The sequence below is a fragment of the Eptesicus fuscus genome, chromosome 21 (assembly GCF_027574615.1).
Source record: "Eptesicus fuscus isolate TK198812 chromosome 21, DD_ASM_mEF_20220401, whole genome shotgun sequence".
Taxonomy (NCBI): Eukaryota; Metazoa; Chordata; class Mammalia; order Chiroptera; family Vespertilionidae; genus Eptesicus; species Eptesicus fuscus.
Window position 1 is genome coordinate 12,153,270 of NC_072493.1, and position 15,696 is coordinate 12,168,965.

At 43.5% G+C, this 15,696-nt stretch overlaps 1 protein-coding gene across 1 annotated transcript in view; it reads right to left on the reverse strand.

Annotated features, from left to right (window-relative positions):
- Positions 1-2,976: 2,976 nt before the first annotated feature.
- The window catches only part of LOC103284615 (cadherin-1), a 97,325-nt gene continuing 84,605 nt past the window's right edge, over positions 2,977-15,696 (reverse strand). Inside the window, exons 26-31 of the mRNA XM_054709948.1 lie at positions 14,962-15,107; positions 10,414-10,638; positions 9,862-10,092; positions 6,863-6,993; positions 5,149-5,292; positions 2,977-4,591 (exon numbers count right to left, since the gene is read on the reverse strand). Coding sequence (XP_054565923.1) covers positions 4,382-4,591; positions 5,149-5,292; positions 6,863-6,993; positions 9,862-10,092; positions 10,414-10,638; positions 14,962-15,107 — 1,087 coding nt within the window. The 3' untranslated portion in view covers positions 2,977-4,381. The remainder of the gene's footprint in view (positions 4,592-5,148; positions 5,293-6,862; positions 6,994-9,861; positions 10,093-10,413; positions 10,639-14,961; positions 15,108-15,696) is intronic.

Below are 15,696 nucleotides of genomic sequence, written 5' to 3' on the forward strand. Positions count from 1 at the left end.
GTCCCCTCCCAGGCCAGTTCAACCCTGCAAACAGATGCACCTTCACAGAACACCACTTTGGATCACATAGTTCTGCTCAACACACTTTAATAGTTCTATCTGACTAAATCCAGTCTGGCTTGGTCTTTTCTATCATCCTGGTTTTGCTTAAATGATTTCCTCTACTCAAAACTCCCTTGCTGTGCCCCTTATTCAACAATAGAAAAAAAAGCACTACCGTGAGCCAGGCACTCTTCTAAATGCTTTATACATTTCAGCTCACCTAGCTTCACAGCCTCCTGTGAAGTAGGAACGGTTATCTTCCTATTGGAGAAAAGGAAACAGGAGAGAGGAAGGTTAAATAACTTGTCTAAGCTCAGAGCTATAAAGTACGAACCCAGCCCTGGCCAGTTCGGCTCAGTGGATAGAGCGTCAGCCTGCGGACTGAGGGGTCCCGGGTTCAATTCCGGTCAAGGGCATGTACCTTGGTTGCACACACATCCCCAGTAGGGGGTGTGCAGGAGGCAGCTGATCGATGTTTCTCATAGACGTTTCTAACTCTCTATCCCTCTCCCTTCCTCTCTGTAAAAAATCAATATATTTAAAAAATAAATAAAGTACAGAACCAGAATTTGAACTCAGGCAGGATGGCTCCTGTCTTCTCCACATACCACCTTGTCAGGACCTACAGAACTAGCAAGAGGGAAACAGAGGCACGGTTCTCCAGACTTCCCATCATCCAGGCTCCTGGCTGGGCCTGCTATCTTCTCAGTAGTCTTTTTCAGAAGTTATTTCCTTGCTGGTACAGCCCCTTGCTTATGGTAGGTCCTCTGTAAACACTTTAATTTTATTCATGGTAGAATCATTTTATTTGTCTGTATCATATTTCCCCCTATTTTTTATTACTGTAAAATAGATATAAAATTTACCATTTTTAAGCATATGATTCAGTGGCAATAAGTACATTCACAATGTTAGGTAACCATTTTATACTCCCATGTCAAACTTCTTTTTATTAAGGTAAAATATGCATAACATAAAATCAACATTCTAATGTAAACAAGTCAGTGACATTAAGTATTCACATTGTAGCATGTGTCAGGATTTTTTTTTTTTTTTAAGAATAGTTTATTGATTTCTCAGGAGGAGAAGAGGAGGAAGCGAGAAACATGGATGTGAGAGTACAACGTGGATCCACTGCCTCCTGCACGCCCCCTACCAGGGATCAAGCTTGTAACTGGGGTATGTGCCCTTGACCAGGAATCAAACCAGCAACCCCCTAGTGCCGGGGATGATGCCCAGTCCACTGAGCCACACCAGCCAGGGCAAGATTTTTCTCCTTTTTATTTTTTTTAGCATCTTAAATATATATTTTATTGATTTTTTACAGAGAGGAAGGTAGAAGGATAGTTAGAAACACCGATCAGCTGCCTCTTGCACCCCCCCGCCCCCACTGGGGATGTGCCCGCAACCAAGGTACATGCCCTTGACAGGAATCGAACCTGGGACCCTTGAGTCCGCAGGCCGACGCTCTATCCACTGAGCCAAACCAGCCAGGGCAGATTTTTCTACTTTTTAAGGCTGAATAATATTCCATGTTGTGTGTATGCCCCATTTTGTTTAATATACTCATTCACTGATGGACACTGGGTTGTTTCCACCTTTTGACTGTTGTGAAAAATGCTGCAGTGAGTGAACATAGGTGCAGGCGTTGCGAACATTTTTCACGTTTGCTTTTGCGCTCTGTTGATATGCTTTTTTTTCTCCAATTGTTACTTTCCAGACCGCATTAACACTTTGCCCCTAGATTCATCATTCATCTCCTAAGAATAAGGATTGTCCTAGTGATCAATGTCACCATCATTAAGCCCCTGTTAATGTATTTAGTGCAATTTAACTGTACACTTAAAAACAATAAAATGTGATATGTAGTTTACAATTAAAAAAATTTTTTTTTAAATATATTTTATTGATTTTTTACAGAGAGGAAGGGAGAGGGATAGAGAGCTAGAAACATCGATGAGAGAGAAACATCGACCAGCTGCCTCTTGCACACCCCCTACCGGGGATGTGCCCGCAACCAATGTACGTGCCCTTGACCGGAATCGAACCTGGGACCCTTAAGTCCGCAGACCGACGCTCTATCCACTGAGCCAAACCGGTTTTGGCACAATTAAAAATTTTTTAAAGTAGTTTAAAAAGTTATACCCCTCCAGCAGAGAAAAGTCAAAGGCCTATCCCAGGACTTCTCAGAGGCACCACTGCCATTTGGGCCTGATCATTCTTGGTTATGCGGGGCTGTCCTGTGCATTGCAGGATGTTCAGCAGCGTCCCTGGCCTTGACTTGATATTAGCAGCACCTCCCCAGTCATGACCATCAAACCATATCCAGAAACTGCCAAGTATCTCCTGGGGGAGGGGGCCACTATGTACCCTGTTAGAGAACGTCTGGTCTTTACTAACTTTGCTGACTGACTGAATGTTGTTTGAAGCTCTACTTCTTACCCCCAGCTCAGCCCAGACCTCTCCCGTTGCCAAAGGAATTGTATTGGTTTTACAACATGCACATGAATAAGGTGTTTTTCTTTATAATTTTGGACCTTTTAAAAAATATATTTTTTAATTGATTTCAGAGAGGAAGAGGGAGGGAGCGATAGAAACATCGATGATGAGAGAGAATCATTGATCGGCTGCCTCCCGCATGCCTCCTACTGGAGATCGGGCCCGCAGCCCTTGACCAGAATCGAACCCAGGACCCTTCCGTGTACAGGCCGACGCTCTATCCACTGAGCCAAATCAGCTAGGTCATGAAGAAATGTTTTTCAAATAAAGTGACCTTGAAAATGCAGTTTCTCTTCTACTTGGTGCATCACGGAAAAATCAAAGTTCTGGAGAAGTCATTTGAATATAAAGCTCCTTTCTCCATGTTTAGACTGAGGTCATCTATCATTTGTCTTGCCTGGGATTGTGGTGCAATCAAATAAAACAAGTTTGACAATGATTTAACAAAATTCTTTAATAAAATTTATAAAAATGAATATTTAGGAATACATTTTATCAGCTTGAATTGTTTTTCCATCCCCAAAGAAAATAGAAATTATCAGCACCCGCACACATATCCACTCAAAACTATAGTGACTGTCTATACAGAACTACTTTGGAGTTTAAATTGCTTAAAAAATCAAGACAATTCCAAGAAGTGGTTGCAGGGATTTTTTTTTCCTTCGAAAAACAGTTGATGGACAGTAAGCAATTTTCTGTGGTTGTCAAAAGTTTTTGATAGTTGCATCTCTATGAAAAGAATATCCAAATCGAGGTTCTCCTTACCCCCAAGAAAAAACTGGAGTTCCTAATATTATGTTTTCTCAGATGTGGGGGCAAATGTGTCCAGATCAGCCAGTACTTCCTGTGGACATCAACAGAAGCAAGCACTTGGGGATTCTATGGACCATGGTCTTGCGATCCGGGTAGGAAACACATGTTGAGAGTCTTCCATTTTTTTCCAGAATTTTCAGGGCCAGAGGTAAAGCCATCTCAACCATTCTCAGCCTCAGTTTGCTAAATTGCCAGGCTCAGCGACAATTTCTCCTGCCATCTCCAAGCCCACTCTTCATGTGTTCCATCAGCTGTGAAAAGCCATCTTCTCTCTTTGGCTGCAACACTTTCGGCACTGATCCGAGTCTCGAAATACATCAGTCTTTTTTACGTTTTTGTGATAAACATTAAAAGTTAAGTGGCACCTGAAAACTCATCGCTGATTCTGATCAAGGCTCCTTGTTTAGAACCAAAGCACCCCATAAGGACATTCACATAACAAACATGCTGACTCAGAACAAGTTAATGGGTAGATGTCCATTTCAAGTTACACACTTAGGAGATGAAAAAAAAGGGTTTTAAGAGTATACAATACCCAGTCACAATATGGCCAGACTAAGACACAGCCTCTTACCCTAAAAGGGCCCAATAGTTTCTGCCTCCCAGAAGTCCTGTCTGGGGTAAAGTAAATTGAGGAGTGAGAGTGGAGACTGGAACATGGGACACCCATGCAGTGATAGGATAAAAAAATTAAAAATTAAATTTTATGTATTTACAAAACAATAGGGCATTCAACCCCTCCCCTTCCTTTTAAAAATGAGACAACACCCTTTAAAAAATCTGCAAGCTTGTAAAGAGTGACAAGAGAAAGAAAAGACTCAAGGAGTAAGTCAAAATCTTTCTAACACACAGATTAGATCTACAAAGTGGAAATTATAACTATCCTAACGGCATCACTGATCAATCTCTCTTCCCCAGATATTCACCTCACATAAGGGGAGCTGAAAGACCTCCAGAAAAATTATTCCTACATTTCCCAGCACACGAGTATAGGGACCCATCTCTCTCCTCATCTGCCTGGAGTCCCCTAATCATCCACGCCACCTCCATACATATCTGCCAGCTTCTTGAAGCGATTGCCCCATTCATTCAGGTAGTCATAGTCCTGGTCTCGGTCTGACTCCGAGGAGTTCAGGGAGCTCAGACTAGCAGCTTCGGAACCACTTCCTTCATAATCAAACACGAGCAGAGAGTCGTAAGGGGGAGCCGTGGGGTCGCTATCGGCCGCCTTCAAATTCTAAAGAAGAAGGAAGAAAACAGGACCTTTCAATGGAAGGCGCCACACACCTGACATCTTAGGCAAGATGCCTTCTCTTGGTGCCGCAGGCAGAGTGGACCGCATGGCAATGCGACCACCACCCTGGAGCACCCCAGGAGCTACCAACACCGACGCGGTAAATTCGTACAAACTGCCCCCGAAGATGGACATGGTATGTTGTTCATGAAAAGGAAGTTAAGGGAAAATATGCAGAATATCTTTCCCCCTAAAAATGAAAACGTTATTTGTAAACCAAACGGGATCTACTCTGTGTCTCTTTCATTTCATTTCTAATTCTATTCAGTCTTTTCAAGTGATGCTTGGTGTTGCCATACGGACTCTGCAATTCACTGAGATCCATTCGAAATGATATTATTTCTGAAATCCAGATGAGACACACAGAAATAGGGCTCAGGGATCGTGAAAGATGGCAATGTGGCGAAGGAAAGCATCTAGACTCTTAACTTTTTGACACAAATGCTCCTTTCTAAGTTTAGAGACGAGTTGTGCCTTGGCTTTCGACTTTGCTTACTTACTTCATCAATGAAGTTCCCAATTTCGTCAGGATTGGCAGGGCGGGGCCGGTACTGGGGCACACTCAGGAGGGTTGGAGCCACGTCGTTGCGAGTCACTTCCGGCCGAGCATCCAGGCCCCTGTGCAACTGGCTCAGGTCAAAGTCCTTTGGAGAAAAAGGTGAAAGTATAGCAAAGAGTAAACCAGAAACAGGGTTCTGTTTGGTTTATAGGTTATGGTACCGGATGATGCCTTCACTGACAACTATGTATTTACAAGCATGTGCCAGTGTAAGCTGAAATGGTAGTTTTCAACCTAAGAGTCTCCAAATCAGCACTGGAAGGAAATATAGCACAAAAGGATTTGCGAGAAGCACTTGTAGGTAGAGATGGAGATGGTTGGACCTTATTAAATTCTCACGGGGTATGATTATTAGATTATTATTCAGCAAATATTCACGCCCTTCCCACCCTAACAGGACTCTGTAATGGGTCTGATGCTTCCCTTTCTAAAAACAGCAGACTTCTAAAACTCCTCTGGAAAACTCCAGGGCAAGGCAAGTTAAGACCACCTCCAAATCAGGACAAATAAAGGAAACCTAAAGATTTAATACCTACAAAAAGTAAAAAAACAGTTTAGCGTAGCTAAAACAATTCAAGGGGAAAAATATGAAGCCAGATCAGTTGCTCCATGTCAAAGATAATTTGAATGAAGTTCATTTCCTGAGACTAGCGACGAGGAAAGTAGGCTCTGGACTCAGACTACCTGGTTCTAATGCTTCCTAGCTGTGTGACTTTGGGTAAGTTGCTTAACTGCTCTGTGCCTCTGTTCAGTAACTTGAGTGCAGAACAGTGCACATTCAATAAATGTAAGCAGTGTTATATTGATGACGATGGCCAGTGGCAATGTCCATGTTCTTGGGCAAGGCTTTATTTTTTTTAAATATATCTTATTGATTTCTTACAGAGAGAAAGGGAGAGGAATAGAGAGTTAGAAACATCGATCAGCTGCCCCCTGCAACCAAGGTACATGTCCTTGATCGGGTATGTGCCCGCAACCAAGGTACATGCCCTTGACCAGAATCGAACCTGGGACCCTTCAGTCCACAGGCCGACGCTCTATCCACTGAGCCAAACCAGTGAGGGCCGTGGTCGGCAAACTGCGGCTCACGAGCCACATGCGGCTCTTTGGCCCCTTGAGTGTGGCTCTTCCACAAAATACCACAGCCTGGGCAAGTCTATTTTGAAGAACTGGCGTTAGAAGAAGTTTAAGTTTAAAAAATTTGGCTCTCTCTCACCGAAACCGGTTTGGCTCAGTGGATAGAGCGTCGGCCTGCGGACTCAAGGGTCCCAGGTTCGATTCCGGTCAAGGGCATGTACCTTGGTTGCGGGCGCATCCCCAGTAGAGGGTGTGCAAGAGGCAGCTGATCGATGTTTCTCTCTCATCTATGTTTCTAACTCTCTATTCCTCTCTATAAAAAATCAATAAAATATATTAAAAATAATAATAATAATAAAAAAAATTTGGCTCTCAAAAGAAATTTCAATCGTTGTACTATTGATATTTGGCTCTGTTGACTAATGAGTTTGCCGACCACTGGGTTAGGGCATCGGGCAAGGCTTTAAAAAAAATAATATACAAAGTGACACAGAGCTATCTCAAATGTCCGCCCTCTAACCATTGCTTCTTCCAAACAAATTGCCACTAAGATTTTTACCACAGTTTTTGACACCCACCTGGTCCTCTTCTCCACCTCCTTCTTCATCGTAGTAATACACGTTGTCCCGGGTGTCATCTTCCGGGGGCAGTAAGGGCTCTTTGACCACCCGTTTCCTCCGGACAAACAGCAGAAGCAGCAGAATCAGGACTGAAAGGCGAAGACAGAGGTCAAGAAGGCCTTAAGCAGCAACTGTCAGAGCACACTGCCTCGCATACCAGACGGAGGGCTGTCAGACAACCCACGTGGGGATGCTCACATCCCTGCAGGTGACATACGCATTACAACGTACCGGACGACATGTGAATTCAAGTGCGGTCTTGAATTCACAACTGGACCTGAAACCAATCGGCTCTTTTCCAAAATCTGAGGGGAAGTGCTCCACGCGGTGGAAATGGTACCAGTAAGGCCATGGGTGGTGTGATTCAGGAAGGGGAGGTCAGCGTGGCTGTAGCAGGATGAGTGAGGGGGAAAGAAGTGCTGAGGAGGGCAGAGGGGTAGCCAGGACATGTGGACCACTGGAAGGACTTTGGTTCTGAGCGAACTGATGCCACTGAAATTTTGCGCGCAGGGTTGGGCCTAAATGTGATTTGATGCATGCATATTATTGTTAATCAGTTATAGGGGTGGGGCATAGACTATTAATAATCACCTGGTATATACCTTATCTTCCCTTAAGATAAAATCATGTAAGCAAGCTTTAAAAGCTGCTTAATTTCCAGGGTTTTCATCTGATCTTGGGATAATTCTAAGATATACAATTAGCATTTAATGTTTTAAAAATATCAAATTGTTTATTGTAAATGAAAAAAAAAAATATAGGGTGTCCCCAAAAAAATGTATACATACTTAACAGCTGATACCCCAGACGTAGAAGATACTGTGTCACAGCAAGATTCAAAGCCACAAGATAGGCGTTTTGCAAGAAAGCACATTGTTCCAAAGGTGCGAAGGCGAAATACCCTAAACTATTTGCAAGAGGAAGATAATCCACCCACTGTTCCAGGCATACAGGAAATTTGGATACAAACATGGGGTTGCTCTCATAATAATTCAGATGGAGAATATATGGCTGGAAAACTAGCTGCTTATGGGTATAATATTAATTATAGTGTTTCATAGAATGAAAGATTGCTGCTATCTTTGTTCTTGTTAGAACAAGATCCAATGGAAGAAACACCAGATTCTGTCCTGGCTGGGCAGCTCATCGTCCCAGTATACCAAGGTTGCGGCTTCGATCCTTGGTCAGAGCACATACAAGAAGCAACTATATGAGAATGTTACTACCTGAGGGACTGTACTACCCTGAGAAGCACTACCCTGAGGGACTGAGCACATACAAGAATGCAGAAATAAGTGAGACAACAAACCGATTTTTTTGAAACTGTAAAAACATCTGGGTCAACCCTAGGTGGGGTCAGGGAGTATCAGTTTTAAACTCTACAGCAGAAACTGCCAGATTTTTCCCAGGGTCTTTTTTCTCCTTCATTCTTTCAGTCATTGATATTCACCGTTCACTCCACACTCCACCCTGCCCTCTGCTAAGTTTTAATCGGGCACATGGTCACCCAGTTAGAGTGGGGACTTCCAGGGGTGGCTGTATTTGGGCCAAGGGGGTGTGAGTGAAGGTGATGTGTGCAGTTTCCAGATGTGTCCCTTCCCTTTCCTTGATCATCCCTCCTCTAGGATGGAATGTGCGGGAGGTGAGCTGGCTGGCTCTGACCACGCTGATGAGGACAGCATCCCAAGGCCTTGCTGCCCTGAGTTGGTCTAAGGACCCGCAATGTCCAGCATCACGTGGGAGCTGGTTAGAAATGCCGAATCTGAGGCCCCACCCCAAACCTACTGGATCAAAACTGTGATATTACAAAGAGACACAGATAAACAAACAAACAAACAAAAAAAGGGGTGCAGGCAATTTGTCTGCCCATGAGCTTGAGAAGTACTACCCTGATGGATCGAAAGAACAATAAAATAGAAGGACTGGGCCCCCTGTTGACTTAACACATTGCGGACCAGGAGACTTATTGCTGGCTTTACCCAGTGGCCAGGTAAGTTTCTATTGAACGAGTACAAAAATTGTTTTACATAAATGTTAAAAGCACACTTTAAAATTAAATACCCAGCCCAAGCTGGTTTGGCTCAGTGGATAGAGCGTCGGCCTGCGGACTGAAGAGTCCCAGGTTCGATTCCTGTCAAGGGCATGTACCTTGGTTGTGGGCACATCCCCCGTAGGGGGTGTGCAGGAGGCAACTGATCAATGTTTCTCTCCCATCAATGTTTCTAACTCTCTATCCCTCTCCCTTCCTCTCTATAAGAAATCAATAAAATAGCCCTAGCAAATTTGGCTCAATGGATAGAGCATCGGCCTGTGGACTGAAGGGTCCTGGGTTCGATTCCGGTCAAGGGCACATGCCCAGGTTGTGGGCTCAAGGCAGCCAATCAATGATTCTCTCTCATCATTGATGTTTCAATCTCTCTCTCTCTCTCTCTCTCTCTCTTCTCTCTCTCTCCCTTCCTCTCTCTGAAATCAATAAAAATACATATTTTTTAAAAAAATAAAATAAATAAATACCCATTGCATTGTGAAGTTATTACATGTTCTTACAAGCTAATATCTTTTTTTTAAAATATATTTTATTGATTTTTTACAGAGAGGAAGGGAGAGGAATAGAGAGTTAGAAACATCGATCAGCTGCCTCCTACACACCTCCCACTGGGGATGCGCCCGCAACCAAGGCACATGCCCTTGACTGGAATCGAACCTGGGACCTTTCAGTCCACAGGCCGATGCTCTATCCATTGAGCCAGACCAGTTAGGGCACAAGCTAATATCTTCTTACAGAATTCTCGTGATTGGCCACAAGCCTTAAAACAGCAAACACAAGAATTCTCGTGATCCGTCCGCAATGTGTTAATACAACGGGTGGCCTTCCAGTCTTGGACCTCTGAAATGTTCAGCAGGTGATAAACCTCCCCCATTTTAGAAGTCAAGGTACACTCGCCAGCTGTACTTACTTAGCAAAGCAAGGATGCCTCCGAGAATCCCCAGGATGGCAGGAAGCTGCAATCCACCTTCGACAATGGCTGCGTTCCTCTTACAGCTGCTGACGGCCCCTTCGCAGTCACACACATAAACTTCTAAGGTGGTCACCTGGTCTTTGTTCTGGTTATCTTCGAGCCTGAGGTTTATTTTGTAGTCGCCCAACTCTAAGGTTTTCTTTGGCTTCAAAGTGAGAGATTCACGTCCTAGAGGAAGCAACAAAAATAAATGATGGGGTCAGGAGAGAGAAAAAAGTTTACTGTCGAATAAGATTATTAAGGAACTAAAGATGTCCCAAAGCTGCTTGGACTGGAGATTACTGAGCAGTATGTTCCAGAGTCAACCAGCTGGGAAAAGGGACGTTGTGGTGGAAGCCTCAAATGCAGAGGGGACAAGGAAACAAGCATCGAATGAAAGGGGTGACACCTGCAAGTTAAGAAGGGAATTTCAGAAGGGGAGGTGGGGGAGGGGGCGGGGGAAGCACGAAAGTCAGAGCAAAGTTTCCAAAATGAGATGCAAGTTCCCACCTGCGTCATTGTACTCAATGGTCCAGTTGACACTGGCCCCGTGTGTAAGTTCTGCTGTGTAAGGCGACGTGTTGGGGGGAAGATCTGGATCAATGATGTTGATGACATGAGGCTGCGGATCCCTCTGGCAGAATTCCAAAGTTCGAGGTTCTGGTACAGGGGCATTGTCATTCACATCGGAGAGGACCAGGAGAAGGGTTCCCGTTCCAGTAGCAGGTGGAGAACCTAAGAAGAAATACATAGGATATACCACAGCTCGGGAACATTAATGAATCCCTATTGCCTCCCATAGACTGAACCCAAAGCTTGTCCTGGCTCTTCAGGGGTCACCTGCCCACAGAGCCTCCTATCCTGCCAATCCCAGGGCATCTTCACTCCTGGTTGGGCAGGTCTCTGACATGCTAATTCCACATTTTGGTAACAATTATTCAAGTTACTAGAGGCCCGGTGCACAAATTCATGCACGGGTGGGGGCAATCGGGCTGGACCGGCTGGGGGAAGGGGCCATGGGTGGTAGGCGGGCTGGCCCCACCCCCTGGTCAAACTCCTGGTAGAGGAGTCAATTTGCATATTAGCCTTTTATTATATAGGATTTCTCATACCAAGAGCACCCTCCTTCCTCCTCTTCACCTATCATTATTCATTCATTAAATTTCTACCACTCTAAGAAGTCTGCATTGCCCCTACCAGTTCTCCCTTTTCTGAACTTCAATGGCTTTAAGGTCATTAGCAATGGGTTGAGCCTTATAAAATAGCTCCAACTAGATTTTCAAAATAGATTTGGAAGCTCATACACACTGCTTTTTAAAAAAATACATTTTTATTGAGTTTGAGAGAGAGGGGAACGTAATGGGAGAGAGAGAGAGAGAGAGAGAGAGAGAGAGAGAAGCATAGATGTGAGAGAGCAACATCGATCAGCTACCTCCTGCATGCCCCCTATCAGGGATCAAGCTTACAACCTGGGCATGTGCCCCCACAAAATTGAACCGGCAACCTTTTGGTGCACAGGACAATACCTGAGCTACACCAGCCAGGTCATACACACTTCTGTTTGCATTTCTTTTACATCCTGATACAGTAGCTAGCATATGGTAGTAAAAAAAAAGTAGATATTCAAGGAATCATCATCATCATCATCATCATCATCAGTGTGAGTATATTATTGGGGAATAAAACCCAGGGAACTATATCTCAAACCTGTAAATAGTTATACCTGGGTGGCAAGACTGTAGTGATTATTTTTCTTTTGCCCATTTTTAAAAATATATATATTTTATTGATTTTTTACAGAGAGGAAGGGAGAGGGACAGAGAGTTAGAAACATCGATGAGAGAGAAACATCGATCATCTGCCTCCTGCACACCCACTACTGGGTATGTGCCTGTAACCAAGGTACATGCCCTTGACTGGAATCGAACCTGGGACCCTTGAGTCCACAGGCCGACGCTCTATCCACTGAGCCAAACCGGTCAAGGCGACCTTTTTTTTTAGTGGTTAAAAAAACAATAACTGCATAGCATAAAATTTACCACCTTGTTAAGTAAACAGTCCAACAGTCACCTTGTGAAACAGCTCTCCAGAACTTTTTCACCTTGCAAAACTGAAACTCTGTGTCCATTAAACAATTCCCCGTCTCCCCTCCAGTTCCTAGTAACCTCCACTCTACTTTGTTTCTATGAACTTGACTTTAATCCTGTTAGTGGAATCATACAGTATTTGCCTTTGTGTGACTGGCTTATTTCAATTAGCATAACGTCCTCACTGTCCATCCATGTCGAAACATGTGACGGATTTCCTTCCTTTTTAAGGTTGAATAATATTCCATTATGTGTGTTATTCTTTCATCCATGGATAGATTTTTTTTTACTTTATCATGTGAATTTTCTTGTTTTAACAATGAGCATGTATCACATTTTTAAAAAAATATATTTTAATGATTTTTTACAGAGAGGAAGAGAGAGGGATAGGGTTAGAAACATCGATGAGAGAGAGACATCGATCAGCTGCCTCCTGCACAACCCCCACTGGGGATGTGCCCGCAACCAAGGTACATGCCCTTGACCAGAATCGAACCTGGGACCTTTCAGTCCACAGGCCGACGCTCTATCCACTGAGCCAAACCGGTTTTGGCAGTATCACGTTTTTTTAAAGAAAACTTTTTTAAATGAACTGATTGGTTTTCTGATGAAACTTCCTTCTTCTCGTAGACCTACACTGAGAACTATTGAGTCCAGCACTAAGTAACATTTTAAGGAATCAATTAGAATGAACACATTCTGGCCAAATTAGGAAAACAGCTATGCTCATCCCTTCATAGACTGTCTATGAGTGCTTCTACACTACAATAGCAAGAGACTGCATGGCCTACAAAGCCTAAGGTATTTACTTCCTGGCCTTTACAGAAAGTTGTTGACCCTTGGTTTAGATACCATTCCCTCAACTCATCTCAGGCCAGGCCAGGGAATTCCCATGGAGCCAGAGACAACTGGCCAGTGTGGGACTGCAGCTGAAGCAATGGGTTAGCTTTCCCTTTATGCAAAAGCATTCTGTGCCCTAGCCAGTTCTGCTCAATGGCTACAGGGTCAGACTGCGGACCAAAGGGTCCTGGGTTCGATTCCAGTCGAGGGCACGTACCTTGGTTGCAGGGTCCTCCCCAGCCCGGGCCCTGGTTGGGGCTCGTGCACGAGGCAACCAATTGATGTGTTTCTCTCACATCGGATGTTTGTTCCTTTCCCTTTCTCTTCCACTCTCCCTAAAATTCAATGGGAAAATATCCTCGGGCGAGGATTAACAACAACAAAAAAGCATTCTGCGAATAGAGCCAGGGCCATATTTGCCTTGCCCTCTGCTTTCCAGATTATCAAGTCTGGAATTACTACTTCAGGCAGTTGAGAAATGAGAAAGGGGAAAAGAATTTAATCACTGGAAGCTAGCGGGTCTCTTTAAAAGTAATTCTGTGGCCGAAACCGGTTTGGCTCAGTAGATAGAGCGTCGGCCTGCAGACTGAAAGGTCCCAGGTTTGATTCCGGTCAAGGGCATGTACCTTGGTTGTGGGCACATCCCCAGTGGGGGGTGTGCAGGAGGCAGCTAATCGATGTCTCTCTCTCATCTATATTTCTAACTCTCTATCTCTCTCCCTTCCTCTCTGTAAAAAAATCAATAAAATATATATTTTTTTAAATAAAAAATTAAAAAAATAAAAGTAATTCTGTGCCCTAGCCAGTTTGGCTCAGTGGATAGAGCATTGCCTGCAGACTGAAGGGTCCCAGGTTCAATTCTGGTCAAGGGCACATGCCTGCATTGTGGGCTCGATCCCCAGTAGGGGTGTGTGGGAGATGGCCGATCAATAATTCTCTCTCAGCCCTAGCCGGCTTGGCTCAGTGGATAGAGCATCAGCCTGTGGACTGAAGGGTCCCGGGTTCAATTCCGGCCAAGGGCACATGCCTGGGTTTCGGGCTCGATCCCCAGTAGGGGGTGTGTAGGAGGCAGCCAATTGGTGATTCTCTCTCATCATTGATGTTTCTATCTCTCTTTCCTTCTCCCTTCCTCTCTGAAATCAATAAAGAAATATATTTTTTTAAAAAAATAATTCTCTCTCATCATTAATATTTCTATCTCTCTCTCCCTCTCCCTTCCTCTCTAAAATCAATAAAAATATTTTTTTTATAAAAGTAATTATGCTTCTGAGTATCTACTTCAGGGAAGTAGCATGCACAAGGATGTTTACTTAATACTCATGTAAATAGTGAAGAACTGAAAACAACTTCCATGGTCTTTTAATAAGCAAATGATTAAATTATGCTGTATCCAGATAATATCATTTGATTGAAAAGAGGTACAGGCACATCTCATTGTTTTTTTGTGCTTCGCTTTTAAAAAATATTTTTATTGATTTCAGAAGGAAAGGAGAGGGAGAGAGAAATAGAAACATCAATGATGAGAGGGAATCAGTGATCCGGGCCGCCTCCTTCACACCCAACACTGGGGATCAAACCCACAACCTGGCCATGTGCCCTGACGGGGAATCGAACTGTAACCTCCTGGTTCATAAGTTGATGTTCAACCACTGAGCCACACTGATTGGGCAATAAAAATACATATATTTTTAAAATACACAGAAATAGTCTGGAAGGAACCACACTTAACTAATAATGAGGATGACGATAATAAAAATGACAACAGTCCTCCTGGAGCATGTACTCTTCTGGGCACTTTTTACATATATAAACTCATTAAATTCTGATGGGATACTATCATTTTGTCAGATAAAGGAACTGAAGGACTTAAAGATTAGGTAATAAGTTCAAGGTCATACATGCCTTGAGCTTTAGTCCTAGGATTTAAATCCAGACAGCCTGGCTGCCGAGGAGAAGGAGTATAGAGAAGTGGTGAAAAGGAACTTCTGCTTGACTGAAATTATTTGCATTTTTGTCAATGAGAATGCTTTTGTTAAAGAAAAAGAAGGAACTCATGCTTCCAAAAGAAGGGTGGGGGGCAAGGAAGAGAGCGAGGCGAGGCAGCAAAGCCAGGGAGGAAGGGTGGCCTTACCATTGTCAATAGCTATAATGAGGGCCGTGTATGTGTTGTTCTTCACGTGCTCCAAGTCCTCTCTGTCCATCTCAGCCCGAGTGGAAATGGCACCGGTGTCCGGATTAATCTCCAGCCAGTTGGCAGCATCCCGCCAAATCCGATACCTGAAAAGGCACAAGCTCTGGCTTAGAATTGGAACAGTGAATAGCATGTCGCTGATGAATTCTAAAGTTCCTCTTTGTTGATCAGTTCCAACTTCTCTACAATTTTGACTTCCACCTTTTCTTTAAAATATCATACCTATACAAAAGTTGCCAAGAAAAGTGTGATAAGCATCCATGTACCCTTCACCTAGATTCACCTGTTGTTAATATTTTGCTATATACAAAAGCTGACACACATTTATATCATGTCTTGTTTTGCTGAACTCACAAGACTACATTGCAGACATGATGTTCCTTAACACACTGAAATATTTATGAGTAATCATCTCCAAAGAACAAAGGCATTCTCTTATATAACCAACAATGTAATTTTCAATTTCATAAAATATAACCTTTGATAAAATACTATTAATAAACATATGGTACACATGCAAATTGTCAATTTCCCCCAAACAGTCCTCAGACTACACAGGTGATGGTGTGTCCTTCTAGGTGCATCTCATTAGGAGGGACAAGGCGTCTGTTTGTCCTTTTATTGATGTTCCCTTTGATCACAGATAAAGGAGGGGCCAACAGGCTTTTTCACAGT